Source organism: Saccostrea echinata, unplaced genomic scaffold, assembly GCF_033153115.1.
Source record: "Saccostrea echinata isolate AGI-Se365-2 ecotype Australia unplaced genomic scaffold, CSIRO_AGI_Sech_v1 ptg000006l, whole genome shotgun sequence".
Classification (NCBI taxonomy): Eukaryota; Metazoa; Mollusca; class Bivalvia; order Ostreida; family Ostreidae; genus Saccostrea; species Saccostrea echinata.
The window spans coordinates 11,916,075-11,933,258 of NW_026889755.1; the positions used below are offsets into that span (position 1 = coordinate 11,916,075).

General features: G+C 33.1%; 1 protein-coding gene across 1 annotated transcript in view; it reads right to left on the reverse strand.

Moving 5' to 3' along the window:
- Positions 1-17,184, reverse strand: part of LOC133180387 (uncharacterized) — a 39,777-nt gene that overhangs the window by 7,237 nt on the left and 15,356 nt on the right. The window contains exons 12-20 of the mRNA XM_061314925.1: positions 10,838-11,127; positions 10,611-10,698; positions 10,452-10,516; positions 10,081-10,117; positions 9,817-9,914; positions 9,408-9,558; positions 9,005-9,134; positions 7,905-8,040; positions 175-321 (exon numbers count right to left, since the gene is read on the reverse strand). Of these exons, the coding sequence (XP_061170909.1) occupies positions 175-321; positions 7,905-8,040; positions 9,005-9,134; positions 9,408-9,558; positions 9,817-9,914; positions 10,081-10,117; positions 10,452-10,516; positions 10,611-10,698; positions 10,838-11,127 (1,142 nt within the window). The remainder of the gene's footprint in view (positions 1-174; positions 322-7,904; positions 8,041-9,004; positions 9,135-9,407; positions 9,559-9,816; positions 9,915-10,080; positions 10,118-10,451; positions 10,517-10,610; positions 10,699-10,837; positions 11,128-17,184) is intronic.

Consider the following 17,184-nt stretch of genomic DNA (forward strand, 5'->3'; position numbering starts at 1 on the left):
ATAATATCTATTTATTAACGGTTTTACTTTATTGAAGCTGAAGAAATATGTTGTAAATTATACGATACTGGATAATATTCCTAATATCAACATGTATCTCTCAGATTGAATTTTGAGAATCCGTTCAGCTTAGATTTAAAAGACCATGTATTGATCAAAATATTCTTAAATAACCTGGAACTCCTTTCTAAGTTCACTCTCATTGGCAGGTCTATCTCGTGACATCAAATCTGTTCTCCTCAGGAATTCCGATTTGGTTTGTACACATGTCGGAGCTTTGAACATGACATCAAGTGCCAGAAATATGGTCATGTACTGCTCCTGAAAGGAAAAACAAACCCAAACTATGAAATTTATGTCAAATTCAAACCTACATACTTATGCAGATTTTAAAGTACATCTTTTATTTTGTAATAATATATCTCTTTTAGTCAGTATAACCAATAACAAAGGTGAATAAAGCAATTAAAGTTTTTTTTTAAATACTTTCATTAAAATATATAAATGCTTTTCTAGATTTAAGATCCATTTCTGTAATGACTTGATTTTTTATACAGGTACGATAGCACAGAATTCCTCCAAACTCTCTTCGATATAAACTCAAATTATGCAAAAATTTGTTGCTATCTACATGATTATCATGGCAACATGCCTCAAAGTTAAAAAATGCCATTTTTGAGCTGTTCATACTAATGTGGAAAAGTGACGATAACCGTTTCAAAAATTTATAAGCATGATCTTAACTGTACGTTAAGCATATTGATGAAACCAAGTTTTTCATACCTTCTATGGAAACAAAGTATTCAAAAGTAATAATTTGTGATTTTTTTTATAAAGTCGTACCGTCAAAAATGAAAGCAATTGTAGGTTAATATGCAATCAATCAATAGATAAATAGAGGATATGTTTTGAAGATGGAAATGGAATTTATTTCACTCGTGGGACAGGATTTTTTTATATTTTCACGAGTGCGAAACACGAGTGAAATTATAAAAAAAAATCCTGTCTCACGAGTGAAATAAATTCCAAATTCATCTACGAAACATTGAATTTTCTGTTTATTACATTTTCTTTGATTTTCCCTTTGCCCCAGTCTTTTCGTAACACAGTCCTTAGGCTGTGACGTCATAGTTAAGCGGTTGAGACGTCATAGTGTAGCGATTGATTGAAAAACGTTGTAAACATGGATTTTAGGTCACCTGAGTCACTCAGGTGAACTATTGCTATCCGTTTTTGTCTGTCGTCCTGCGTTAACATTTAAACATTTTTAGCTTCTTCTCTGAAACCGCTCGACCAGTTTCTACCAAATTTGGCATATAGCATCTATGGGTGAAGGGGAACAAAAATTGTTAATTCCATGGTCCCTGCCCCCCTGGGGCCTGAGGGGCGGGGCTAAAACCACCAAAATTAATACAATCTTTAAAAATCTTCTTCTTTACTCCTCGACATCAAGCAGTCAAACTGTTGGCATGATTGTAATAAGCATTGAGCCCTCTACCAAAATTGTGAAATTCATGGCCCCAGGGTCAGGGGTTCTGGTGCTAGGGTGGGGCTATATATATCATCTAGTGAAAGTGCATTATTTATTTGAAAATCTTCTCTGCTCCTGGGTATTAAATAAACTAACTAAGTACATAGTTATGATGAGCATGGCTGCCTCTTCCAAAATTGTGAATTTCATGGCCCCAGGGCTAGGGGTTTTGGTCATAGGGCGGGGCTCTATTGAATATATAGTGAAAATGCATTAATTCTTTGAAAATCTTCTTCTCTGCTCCTGGGTATTAAATAAACTAACTAAGTACATAGTTATGATGAGCAAGAGTGCCTCTTCCAAAATTTTGATTTTCATGGCCCCAGGGTTAGCAGTTCTGGTGTTAGGGCGAGGTTCTATTGATTATATAGTGAAATGCATTAATTCTTTGAAAATCTTCTTCTGTGCTCCTGGGTATTAAATAAACTAATTAATTACATAGTTATGATGAGCAAGCGTGTCTCTTCCAAAATTGTGAATTTCATGGCCCCAGGGTTAGGGGTTTTCGTGTTCGGGCGGGGCTCTATTGATTATATAGTGAAAATGCATTAATTCTTTGAAAATCTTCCACCATTTAATCAAGTGTTCCGGTCCTGGCCAGTGCTCTATTAACTTGTATTCTGCTGAGCAAAGTTATTCTCCTTTGCCATTCACCTTTGATAATAAATCACTGTAAATAATGTATTTGAGTGCTTAATAGAATAAGAGAATTATGCAAGAATATTTATTGTATAATACAAAAGGTACTTTCATAGTTTTAATGATCAGGTAGACTTGGAAGTAATAGATGAATAAAATTTAGACAAAAATAACATCTTTTGTTAATTGTTCTTCAAAGGCCAAGAGAGGCCAATGTGAGAAGTAATAATATAGGGTTAAAAAATAGACAGTTTGCTAATAGTCTGCATGGTAATAGTAACTAGTTATAATTGTAACGGGCACCGTTACAGATGTTCCCCAAACGCTCCCCAACTCCCTTTTGGTGTCTTATTTCCTGTAAGCTTCATTTAATAAGGCAATGAAGTATATTGGTCGTTTTTTCCATTTCACGCGCGCGCACGTGCATGCATGTGCAGTATGACCATGTCATCCCGTCTATACTATTAATGTATCTTTATATTCTCAGTATCAAAACATTTCATCAAAAATATATAAGTTCCGGCTATATCAAGTATACTGGTCATCTAAGCATTGCGCGCACGCGCACCTGCATACATGTTCATAATGACCATGCCATCTTGTCTACACTTATAATATGTCTGTTTATTCTTAGTATCAAAGCTTTTCATCAAAAAATATAAAAGTTACGGCTATATTAAGTATATGAATCATTTAACACATTGCACGCGCGCGCATGTGCATGCATGTGCATGATGTCCACATCATCTTGTCTACACTTGTAATATATCTGTATATTCTTAATATCAAAGCTTTTCATCAAAAAATATAAAAATTACGACTATATTAAATATATTGGTCATTCAACACATTGCATGCGCGTGCACGTGCATGCATATGCATGCATGTGCATGATGACCATGTCATCTTGTCTACACTTTTAATATGTATAAATATTTTGAGAATCAAATCATTTCATCAAAAAATATAAAAGTTACGACTATATCAAGTAAATTGGTCATTTTACGTTTTGCGCGTGCGCGCACGTGCATGCATGTGCATCTTGACCATGTCATCTTGTCTACACTTTTAATATATCCTTGTATTCTGAGTATCAAAGCATTTCATCAAAAAATATATAAGTTACAGCTATATCATGTATACTGGTCATTTTACGCATTGCACGCGCACGCACGTGCGTGCACGTGCGCGCAAAATGACTTTCGTTTTGCAAATTTACATAACATACCTAGTAACCCTAAAAAGGTTTTAACTCAATTGGATGTGCAGTTTCTGAGAACACTCGCGGACAAAAAAGTACCGGAGAAGAAATAAGAATAAAAAAGAATAATAATAATAATAACTAGACTCTTGTTGCCATGGCAACAAAAAAGTCTTCCGTTCTTCTAAATCTGTAAGAATTTGCTTTTTTCTGTGTAAAAACATACATATCATATTTACTGTGAAAGGAAAAAGTCCTGTCAGTACTTAAGGTACTTTGATTTTCATTATCAATCTCGTATAATACATTTGGCACCTATAAGAGATATACGTATATCATTAGCAATTTAACAAAAAATTGTTTGCAATCATTTCTAAGTCAAACAAACAGATGAACGAACACCGTACTATCATAAACTTCACAGTGTGTATGTTTAGGCATAATTGTGATGGTGGTATAAAAAAATATAATGAATTAAGTTAGTATCACATTAAATGTAAAGTCACTGAGTTTTGTAAAGTTATAATATCAAGATCTGACAGCATACCTATAAGACAGATTATTCAATTACAGTAATTCTTCAGCAATCGATTGATTGATTATACGTATATGTGTTGTTTAACGTCCCTCTCCAGAATTTTTCACTCACATGGAGACGCCACCACTCGCCGGTGGAGACTGCAAATTTTTGTCCTATACTTTGGCATTTATCGCAATTGAGCAGTGGGGAATCTTTTTTATGCCAGCACCTTCTGCGACAAGGGACCTCGATTTATACGATCTCATCCAAAGGACCGGTCTCCACGTCCCACAATCGAAGTTCATAATACCGAGATATTTTATTTTTTATTTTATTGTATTTTTTCACAAGTTTGTTGCATAAGATTTACTTAGAGATCATACTTCAAGAGCATTTCGAACTCAGGCTACTTAATTGCAGTGCATACAGCGTCAAGTGATTTTGATTGACAGGTCAACACACGTGCACTTTAAGCTGAAAAATATACAGGATGTGACCATGACTGACTATGAAATCAGAAAACATTTAATAAAGAATGGGTGTGACCGATATAGAATTTATTTTTGGTCTATGTAAATGGATAGGAGGATAGGGATTAAGAGGGAATCTCTCTCTCTCCCCCCCTCTCTCTCTCCCAGACGTAAATTGAACATTTCACAATGACAAATCTACCATTATAGAATATGAAATTCTGTATACATGTAAATGGTAATTATATTCACATGTTCCAGATTTAAATCTAAAACGAATATATAATTCAAATGCCTAGCTGCACGAACGTCTTCAAATATTAATCAAGATGGGGGGTGGGGGGGGTGGGGTGACTTCAAAGGAATTAGATAGTTTTATGTTTTATGAATTATAAGGAAAAGTACGGACGTCAGTTGCATGTACATAATTATATATCATTGCATAAAATTGTGTTCATTCAGGTATACTTATCCCACATATCAAGAGACCTGTGCAATTTTTTAATCATGGTTTTTTTTTTCAAAAGAAACATATAGCGTACCATTATTTCACACAGAATCGCGTTTTCACATTTTTTTTTTAACTCTTTGAGTATTTCACAAGAATCCAAGAATCGTCTTTTCACATATTTTATAATTCCTTGGGTATATAGAGTATAGATCATGTGTCATAAATAATTTAACTTTTTATCAAATATACATGTAATAACCAAATCTAATCTATAGATTGACTTTCTTTCTTTAAGTAGCAGATGTCAATTTATTTATAAAGGCTTTAAAACAGTACTGTATTACAGTTTTCTATCACTCAATTCCTTTTTGAGTGTATGTAATATTTTTTTAATATCGAAAATAAAACTCGGAAATCGGGATAATTTCGCATTCAAATCATTGAGAATAATAAATCGTCTGCATTATAGAATGCTTATAACTATCGTATTCTGAACTTACTATACGAGATAGATAAAATTGCATGCCTGTCCATCACTATAAATGTATATTCAGTGCTTATAATATATTTACTTGAATTAGGTACCTAGCATATATATTAATTTTTTTTTTAGATATATTCATGTGTAAATCAATTAACTGTCAATACAGACTTACACTACATCAATACAGACTTACACTACACTGGCAACTTTAAACTATACATGCACTGGAAGCGGTAACCAACGTACTCTTACATTTAGAAGAGTGAATATGGAACGTCTAAATATTTTGATATGGAGAGTGGAGAGTATATATGTCTTTGACGTCATCGATACTATTTCCGCCTTTATCTCGAAAGTTCTATTCTCACTTACAAGTCAGAGTTATCTTTCTTTGCCCATTGTTTACACACTAGGTAAATAGGGAAAATGACGGTACCGAAAATCTGCAAAATGTGGAATCTGATTTCAAAACAAATTATATATTTAGTATTTGTAGAATAACCTCTGTTATACATAATAATATCTTGAAAAAATATTAAAAAACAAAAAAGTTGAAAATTGACCAAACACAAGTTCACTTCCGGTTCGGACAGGAAGTACCGGAAACACACGAAAACAACTTCGAAACAAAGACAATGTCATGATCTAATACTCCTGTAAATTTCACATCTTTACCTCAAACCGTTTCCGAGAAAAATTCCGGACAAAAGTCCATTTAAAAATTGGAAATTCGGCCGTAACTTCGGACCGGAAGTGAATTTTTCAAAAAACGGAATTTTATATAAACTTCATATATCGGCCTACTATCATGTGAAAAATTGTGAAAATCTATCCAACCATTTCTGAGTAATCGCGCTCACAAAATTTGGGAGGAATAATAATAATAATAATAATAATAATAAAAAGAAACAATACAATCACTATAAGTCTTCCGTTGTGAACGGAAGACTTAATAATAATAAGAAACCGAGTAAAAACAATATGTTCCCAAACTTCGTTTGGGGAACATAATAAATCAGTTTATGGACCCTCTAAATTGTTGTATTGTACTCAGGTGACAGTTAAGGCCCTTGGGTCTCTTGTTAACAACATGAAAGAAACTTTGGCAGTTTTAGTCTCTGACAGGATGGTTCATTTATTCTATCTTATGACAGGCCAGGGAGTTTTTTTTTTTAAATTCTTCGTGAAGGGAAGAAAAATCGAGTTTTGCCGCACTTCTGATATTATATCAAACTGTGAGAATGCCATTTTGATACCCTTTCACACAGTGTCAGAATATCACTTTTATTCAATAAATAATTTACAGTATTTCACTGTTGAAAATGTAAAAAAATATACTTGTAACATATTTTCAGGAAGAAATATGATATTTAATTTCATATTGGTTAGTAATGGTTTTAATACCACAAAGTATCCTTTTAAAAGTGTAAATTACTTTATAACTTGACATCAAATCTTAAAGGCAAGCCAATGGTGTGGCCTTAAATTTTAAATTTCAAACATTCAATTTTAATTCTTAAAACAGAATATTCCTATGGAAATTATAGGTAAAAAATATGTATGAAAAGCTGCAGGATGTTTTGTTTTCTTGGATACGTACCATTATATGTGGATTTCAAAAGTTTTTCTGATTGATATTTATTGAAAACTAACCTGACCTTTAATTTGGACTACTCCGAAATCCCTAATTGGATGCAGGAAAATACTATTTAGGGCTCAATATAGCTATGAAGTTAATACAATTGAACACTGTCTTTTTTGTAATCATATCAATAGTGTTATCTTCTTCGCCAAGATTAATAAATAAATAATATTCAACTTTATGTTGATCAGATAAGTGCAATTCAAAATCAGTCAAATAATATATTTCTTGACTAAATGGTACATCGTAACTAAAGTCATAAAACTGTTTCAATCTAGCAATTAATCCCGATTTTACTTATGCTATCTGTGTTACAAGTCACTAATGATGTATATTTTTGCCAGTCTTAAAATATTCATTTTTTCCTCAACATAGATGCATTTATCCAAACTTAGCAACATATTTTGTTTGCTACATTTTTTATGTGTTATATGACAACTGTTTTTTTTTTTTTTTTTTTACAATAAAATGACTAATACCTTATCATGAAAGTTCAATTTTTTCATTACTTTTCTTGTGTTGTTGACTTTGTTTGATCATATAACACCTATCATTAGTAAATATTGAGCACTTTCCAGCATTGTTCAGCATTTACGATGTCTTCCATATGTGCCCATGGTTATCACGTACTTAGAGAAATATTCTAAAATTAAATTCTAAAAACTATAAGTAGCGATAAGGTATAACTTTTTTGTGAGAGTGGTTTGTTTGATTTTCTTAGACGAAAATCTTATTTTTCAATTTTTTTTCGGACGTTGCTATTTCAACCTAAACGCATAGCAAATAGAGTTTATTTGATTATGAATCTAGTGTCAAGCTTTAAAATAGGCAAAGTTTCATCAAAATTTGTGACCATGGATGTTAAAAAATCTAAACTGGTTACAAGGAATAGTTCTTAAGGATAAGTATTCGGCGATTTGAACAAAAAAATCACGAAATATATAATGTTCTAGTACAATAACTCACATAAGTTTGAACCATATTCATTCTGTTTTCTCTCATTTTCTTGACGTATTCCGCGATGTTGATTTTCCTGTTTGTCTTGCCAGCCTTGTATAAGGCGTCTATAGCGATGTAAGTACCAGTTCGGCCGATTCCAGCACTACAAGTTGTATTTTAACAAGAAAAGCAATTTCTAAATGATCTTCAGCACTACAATAGTATTCACTCTGTTTTTCCAGTTTATTATTTCAGAGACAAAGATTACCAAAAAAAAAAAAACATTTAGTTTAAAACCTACTATCTACACAAATATTTGTGCAATGACACTTAGGGGACGACCATTCGATTTTAAGTATATATGTGAGTGGGGAGGGGGGGGGGGGGCAAATTTCGCACATTTCCTTTTACAAGACATTTTCTTCTTCCTCCCTGAAAAAACTAGGGCTGTGTCAATATATCGAATATTCAATACGTATCGATTTTCAGGAATGTAATCGTATCGAATAAATAACTTCCAATACGTATCGGACAGGCAGTTTTCCTTATAATTCTGTAAAAAGGTTGGGAATTTCAGTTACCAAAGATTATTTTTGACTGTTTTGAATTAAAAATGATCAATAATGAAATAAACATTAAGGAGATAGCACATCTTAAATAACTATTACAAAATACATAGACAACTATATTTTAACATGTTATGTTAGACTCACCCAGTTTTTGTCAAATTTATGCATTAAATGTCATTTACAAGACATTTGTGAAAGACTTAATAAATAATCCAATATATCGCATATCGCTTTTAAAAATATCGTATCGTATTGTATCGAAATATTTTGCTGAATACACAGCCCTAGAAAAAACCGCACACGCAAAATAGAGTTAATAAAAGGAAGACTGCTTAAACTCAAATTTTTGTTAGAGGAAAGGCGGTTGTTAGTGTCCATAGTCAAGATCAGATTAATTATTTTCTACCAGGAGGAAGACATATTTATTTTAAACATTATTGAGGACAGATATTTCCAAAATCTTTGAATCCCTACTCTCAGAATCAATTGGACGTTCCCTAATTAAGAGACATTTTATTGATCTACAGGAATTGATTACTATATTGTATATAATTTGACCTGCAGTGTACTACTGTTGGGACTCCATCTTGTTTCTGTTTTGTCCTTGTCACGTGATCATGGAAGACTACAAGGCAGAGCGGTTCCGGTGTCCCATGATCTGGCCAGGTGGTGTAATGGTACTGTGTTACTATGCGAGAAATTTTCAGCTGGTGAAGAAAAAATTGCCTAAAATTTAGTTAAACTACCCCTCATGCCAATAGCAAAAATAACTCCATAAAAGTATCATTTTTTCTTGCTAGTTACAATTTACATAAAATACACCTCTACGTCCCATACATGAGACACATGATCTATATTACCAGGGCATTGTTAAAACTAAATTACAAAAAAAAATCAACGTTATGTCTGTCTTTGTAAAAAAGATATTTGGAGTCTTACCTAAATGAGCCGTAATATGTACTCAACATTCGTTTTTGACTTACCCCCTTGTAGTTAACTCTAATTCTCCGTATTTTGTAATTGGCATAGCTTTGCTCTTCGTCGGTGCGTAAAGAGATCACTCCAAAAGTACTACTTTTGGTCAGATCGGGCCAGTATTTGACACATTTTGCCTTGTAAAAATTATTAAATTAATTATAGTGAATATTTATAAATTGATTATTTTTCAAGCTTAAAATATTTTTTCCCAGACTATAATCAGCAAAAAACAATTTTGATTTGAAAATTGTGTACAGTATCAACGCTTTCCATGTATTTTATTTTGTGGAGAACACATTTTTGCATAATTGTATATTTTTTGTTTAAGTGTGCATAACACGATCACTTACTTCTTCAGTAAAATGATCTACGTAACCTGTAAAGATAATTACTTTGTTCCCCTCCTTTAAGTTGGTGAGCATAACTATCTGGGTGACATTCTCCTGCCAAATCATTTTCCAGAAATCTGTCACTGTGTTTTGACGAGGTCCTGCGAGAGGTATATGTGGTTTTAAAAATATTTGCATGACATTAAGATTTCAATTTTGATTGATATTCTTAAGCCATTTATTGTTTTTCCCTTCAGAAAATGATTAAAAAAAGTATACAGGAACAAAAAAAAACAGAATCCAGGAAGCAGAAACAAACAGTCGTACCTTGTGCTGCTATATACTCATTTGTCTTATCAATACCCTGAAAATGAAAACCCTTTATATTTAAAGAGAAATTAATGGTTAATACCTGCTATTTATTTGGTATAATATGTAGTATCAGATGCAAAAATACATGACTTTTATTCTTCATATTTTTTTTAGTTTTCGTGTAGTCTGTTTTTGAAAAGACTTGGTACTTATATACCATAGTATGTTCTTTATTTAACTCTACGGATGGGGCTCCCGGCGGGTTTTACCGGTCGACAGGTCACTTCTGTCCTCGACTTGGGTGATAAAAACGTTTTCTAGTGCAAAATTTTATCAAACCAGGAATGACAATCGATGTTTTGAACGTTATCTGTTGTAGTACTCACGTCAATGAAATTGGCGTTGATGTAGTCCGACTGGCTGTTTGACAATTTGACTCTTGAATGGTCATCTGAAAGTATTCTTTCTTTTAATATAGTTTGCAACCAAAATATATTACTTTGATGGCTAAACTTAGTACTGAATATTGTTTACAGTTAACATACATGGAAAGGTTGTCTTGTATCTGTTTTTAGGTACGTTTTCTGGCTCTTTTCCAGCGTTGCAAGGATATCTTTCACCGTAAGGCATGGTCTAGTGTTTCAGAATGAGAATTTTATCAGTATGTAAAAGATTTTCATTTTATTAAAGGGCAATAGAGCAAACTTTACTTTCCATATATACAATTATTTGGTTTAAGTAAATATACTTAATTAACATAGCAATACTTTACCGCATACTCCTTTTTAAAGCCATCATCTTCATTTTTCCGTTTCTCCTTAATAGTACGCTTCAATTGATCAATATTTATATCTGGAATTGGTTCGTCATTTATATAAAGATCACCGTATGGGTTTTCTTCATGTAATTTTTCATCATTGTCAATATCATCGTCGCACTCCTTTCGTCCTGTTTTCAGTTCTAGACTCTGTTTACTGGAATTTTTGCCATCTTTGAAATGTGAAGTTCCTTCCACGTTCTCATAAATATTTGTTAACTCCAATTTTCCTTGTTTTGAAGCAGCTTTAAAGTTTAAAAATAAATATTCATATACTTTAATTATTTTAACCAAGTCACGTTGTTAAAACTGCAATAGGATTTCTAAAAGTGAATAAATGTTTTCACATTATTTTAGTAATGTAGCATTGATTCTGTGATTTGATATCTTTATCAATAATTGGATATTTTTACCGGAGTACCGTGTATCCGGTGTTTTTCGCGTGTTGCAAATTTTGCGAAAAAAGGGTAGATTTGTACAGTTTTTATTTTGCGTAAGTTATTTTTTGAAATTTGAAAAAAAAAAAATAAAAAAGATAATGTTTTTATGGCACACAATAACCGATATAATTTCTGCGTGTTTTATTTTTTGCGAATTAAAAATGATCGCAAAAACTGCGAAAATTAGATCATCGCGAAAAAAAACGGATATACGGTATTTTTTCTTTTATCTAATGATGCATGTAATTATAGCTTTTTTTATCAGACAAAAACATGTTCTGTTTACTCACAGTTCATATTAGAGGTGTTTGTTTCTGTATTCGTCTTCCGTATCCCTTTATCACTATTTCGTAATACTCGAGATCTGCAAAGTATGCATTCCATATTTTACCTAATGTACTATTGCTTTTACATCATATGATACTCAAATACCACTCTTTGCGTTTAGTAAGACGTTGAAATAAAAAGACAGGCCATCATAAAACAAGATGATATGCGGCTTATGACATATTTTACATCACACAGCTATATATTTGATAAGGAAGCAATTTTCCAGAGTCAGAAAAGTGTTCCTTGCTTTATTCCTTTTACATCTCCAGATGAGTATTTATTGATGAATCAAGGATATCAAAAGCCTCGTTTGAAGTCATCATTTCGCAAGTTTTATGGTCGATACAATGACCTATTTAGCACATACAACCTATCACTGAGTCAAATGCTGATTGACGTTTTTCATACTTTTTTTCATAATTGTTCGGCCATTATTTATACACTGAACTGTCTACGGATTTTTCCGGTTTTTCCCCCCGATCATGACAAAGAGCACAAGGCGGGTGTGACCGGTCGGCAGGGGATGCTCAGTCCTCTATGGCACCTGATCCCATCTCTAAATTTTGAGGTCCGTGTTTGCTCTTCTCCAAATTTGTATCGTTTCATTCGACTTTCGAGATTGAATACTGTTCGTTATCTTCTTATTTCATTATATTTATTATTGTTATTAAATAGCTGCATATTCGGTTAGTTTACTCATGCTCAGGGTCCATAAAATCACACAGGGAAAATCAACAAATACATGTACCACGTTTTTCCTTGCAAACACCAAGAAATACAATCTTCATGCATTTGCTAGTTGAAAATCAAAGTCTGACATATGCATTTATGTGTAAATATTATCTAAATGTTACACTATGTGTAGAATATTTCTGTGAAAGTAAAATGCCATACGTTTATATCAATGAGTCTGAACTTGTTAGGTTTTAATGAATTAATTAACAGCTAAAAGTTTTTAAATATTGGGAATTATACTTTTTTGAAAAGAAATCAATTTCTTCTAGATGAAATATATGGAGATAACGAACAGTATTCAAGCTCAAAAGTCCATTAAACAATACAAAAAAGGAGCAGAGCAAACACGGATCTCCAAAACATCAGAGGTGGGATCAGGTGCCATGGAGGAGTGAGCATCCCTGCCGACCGGTCACACCCGCCGTGTGCTCCTTGTCATGATCGGGAAATAAGGGAAAATTCCGAGTGTAAATAATGACCTAACAATTAGTATGAAAACCTCAGTCAGCATTTGACTCAATGATAAATTGTATTTGCTGGCAAGGTCATTGTATCGACCATAGAACTTACGAAATGATGACTTTAAACGAGACTGCTGATATTCTTGTTTCATCAACTTGTTTGTCAATAATTTACCTCGTTTTAGAAATTGTACATACGTAGAGCATGCTCTTGCGTATCGAATTAACTGAGAGATATAAACCCCGTATGCAGGTGATGAAGATATATTGGTGCATAAGTAAGGGAAGTTGACGATTGAAAAGTTAAAGTCATCACGTTTATCATAAAGCTTGGTTGTTAGATTACCATTAACGTCTTTTTCAAGTAAAATATCCAAATATGAAACAGATGTGTCAGACTCTGTGGTATCTTTTATCTCAAGCTCACCGGGATATATCGTATCGACATAAGAATGGAAATAACCATTGTTAATTGACAATACGTCGTCGATATATCTAAATGTCGAGTTGAAGGCCACAGCAAGTGTTTTCTTCTTTTCATGTATAAGATTTTGGACAAATTTTGCTTCATATGAATACAAAAAAGGTCTGCTAATCACGGGGCGCAATTGGTACCCATGGCAATTCCAGTAGATTGTTGGAAGACCTGATCTCCAAAAACCACATAGATATTGTCAATCAGAAACTCAAGCATCTTTTTTAATGTCTATTTCAGAGTACTTGTGTGTACAATCAGAATGTTTTTTTAAGAAAATAATTTTGCAAATGACCAATGACAAAGTAAGTAAATTTACGAGTTCCATTTTTATTGAAAAATCAGCTGTCAATGATATCAAAAAGCCTGGACTTTAATTAATCATGGGGAATGGTTGTGTATAAAGTTGAAAAGTCGTAGGTTTTTAGACTGTTGATTTTGGTAAATTCTTGAGATTTCAAATTTTCCAAAAGTTCCTTGGAATTTTTAAGTATCCACATCTGATTTACACCACTTTTCGAATATATTGTTGCACAGTACTCTTGAAGTTTCTCCTTCACTACTGTTAATATCTTAGTGAGGAGTAAAGAAAGAGGCTTGGTTGAACGTTTACTGGAACCTGCTATGTATCTTCGTTTGTAAGTATTTTTATGAAGTTTCGGAATGTTAAAATTAACTTATTGTTTTGATAATTTTCAAACATATTTAGAAACTTTGTTTCTGGAAAGTGTAGAAAAACAACTTTTTTTATACTTCACAGAAATGGCAACCAAGTCCTACATTGAGGCTGGGTATTCACAAAATAATCAAATATTTGATAATTTTAAAAAATCTTACTCATTCCAGCGGCATGTTACATGTATATGCTGTAACACCAAACCTTCCCCTTGGGTGATACGATACAGAATATCATTAAGATAAAAAAAAAAAAACGGAAATTTCGATTCACCTTAAACATCCCTTAAACAAGATGTGTTTGTGAAACATTGATGCCCCTGTGTGGCAACTTATAGCAAAGGTTAAACTTTCTCAAATGTAAATCAAATATGTTGCTACTCAAAGTAAAGGTTGTCTCGAGGAATATACCTGTGAAATATAAAACCCTCGCATCAACCATTGAATAGATATGCCCTAACAAAAAAATACTATAGTTAACTATAGTTTACTATAGTTAACTATAGTTTACTATAGTTAACTATAGTTTACTATAGTTAACTATAGTTAACTATAGTACATTAAAGTGTCAAAGTTATCACTATAGTAAATCAAAGTTTTCAAAGTGATCAATATAGTGTCATAGCGATCACTATAGTAAATCAAAGTTTTCAAAGTGATCACTATAGTGTCAAAGTTATCACTATAGTAAATCAAAGTTTTCAAATTTTTCACTTTAGTAAATCAAAGTTTTCACCATAATAAATCAAAGTTTTCATAGTGAACACTATAGTAAATCAAAGTTTTCATAGTTATCACTTTAGTAAATCAAAGTTTCAAAGTTATCACTATAGTAAATCAAAGGTATCATAGTGTCAAAGTTATCACTATAGTTAACTATAGTATTTTTTTGTTAGGGTGGCAAAGGTTTTTTTTCAAAAGTGAGTCAAACATCAAGGTCAAGGTCAAAATTAATGGTGCCCAAGGAAAGGTCTTCTCACAAGGAATAGACAGGTATAATATGAAAGCCGTAGCACCAATCGTTCAAAAGTTATTACCAAGGTAAAAGTTTTTCAAAAGTAGATCAAACTCCAAGGTCAAATTTCAAAGTTGTTGGTATCCAGAGGAAGGTCGTGTCACAAGCATTACATATGTGAAGTATGAAATCCCTAGCACCAACCGTTCAAAAGTTATTGCCAAGGTTAAAGTTTTCCAAAAGTAGGTCAGACTCCAAGGGCAAGGTCAAAGGGTCAAAGTTGTTGGTATCCAAAGGAATGTCTTGTTACATTGATTGATTGATTATATGTTGTTTTACGTCTCATTCGAAAATTTTTCACTCATATAGAGACCTCACCATATACCGGTGAAGGGCTTCAAATTTTGACCTTTACTCGGCACTCAGGGCCATTGAGCAGTGAGGGATCTTTATCGTGCCAACGCCTGCCGTGACACGGGGCCTCGGTTTTTAAGGTCTCATCCGAAGGACCCGAAACTTTCACTTCAAAGTGCCGAGCGCCTGGCGAAGGAACAGTTGCTTCCCATTTTTTATCGACTTAGGTCAGTCGCGGCCGAGATTTGAACTCACGACCTCCCGATCACGGAGCAAGCGCTCTACCGACTGAGCTACTGTGAACGGTCGAATGTCTTGTTACAAAGATTACATATATGAAGTATGAAAGCCCTAGAATTAACCGTTCAAAAGTTTTGGCTAAGGTTAAAGTTTCTCAAAAAAGGTCAAACTCCTTGGTCAAGGGTCAAAATTGTTGGAATCCAAAGAAAGATCTTGTCACAAGAATTACTCATATGAAGTATGGAAGCCCTAGCACCAACCGTTCAAAAGTTATGGTCAAGGTTAAAGTTCGGTAAAATTTTGCAAAACTGGGTCAAACTCCAAGGTCAAGGTCAAAAATGGCAGTACCTTAAGAAATGTATTGCCACAAGGAATACACATGTGAAATATGAAAGCCATAGCTCCAACCAATCAAAAGTTATGGGTAATGTTAATGTTTTCGCAGACAGACGGATGGACAGGGGAAAAACTATATACCTATATACGGGGGCATAAAAATGTTACCATTAATAACTTCAACACTAAAAAAGAATATTCGGGATTATTTGTTTGCATTGAAAAGCTCACAAGCATAATAATTTAATTACTTCACAGTCGTCTGATAGGACGCAGATTGGCCAAAAGTATAGAGCAACAGTGGAGAATTATAGCCTTACCGAATTGAAACGAAATGTTTATTGTGGCGACAGACTAACATAAAGTACTGCGTCGATCGCAGTAAACCACAACTAAATATACAATGTATGTAACATTAAAATGAGAAAAAATACCATCAAAATTCAATTCTTCCTAAGGTCAGACGACACGTTCCTCCAAAATATATAATACATAATTTTTCCCAAGAATTTGCCCTTGAAGTATCGCTACTTAAACAAGTTTCCTCACCAAAAATTGAGGTACCTTACCAGGCATTTGGGCAAGATACCAGAGGGTGATATTTCTTATACAATCCTTATGGGTAATCTTTTGAACTGCCAATGTCACAATTTTTGGTATACTTATTTTATAAAACATATTGAAAACAATTTAGAAATCACAAGAGAAAGACAATTATGAATAATTTTTGATATATTACTAAGGTACGCAAAACATATCTTCGAGGAACGTGTCGTCTGACCTTAAAATTCATGTTCTTTTTATTTTATAAGTTATATTTATCCAACTTGTACATTACTCTGCAAATATTTGAGTTTTGTTTTTTATTTTGTGATGCTTACCGTCTGATCCAAATAACAGAAATCGTGACAATAAATAGCACCAATACAGCGGCGATCACTCCTCCAGCTATGGAAAGGTTTGATGGGGTATCGTCTGTTGATTTTAAAGCCTAAAATGTTCAAAAATTAAAGTAGAACAAATATTTTTGGCGATTCTTTTGTTCTTAGGAAAGACTTGTAATAGAAACCCTTACCCTTTTGGATAGGCACTCTCCAGAATCGCGATGACAAGTTTGATCGACACATTCTACGCTACAGTTATTAACACAATTCTCGCCCCACTTCCTCTTTCCACATTCTACAATAGTTCAGATACCTCTAGCATAAAAACGGTAAACGTTTTAAAAATCTGTATAACATTAAATAATACACAGACCACATTTCTCGAATGACTCCAATTAAAGAGCTACTCGAAATTTG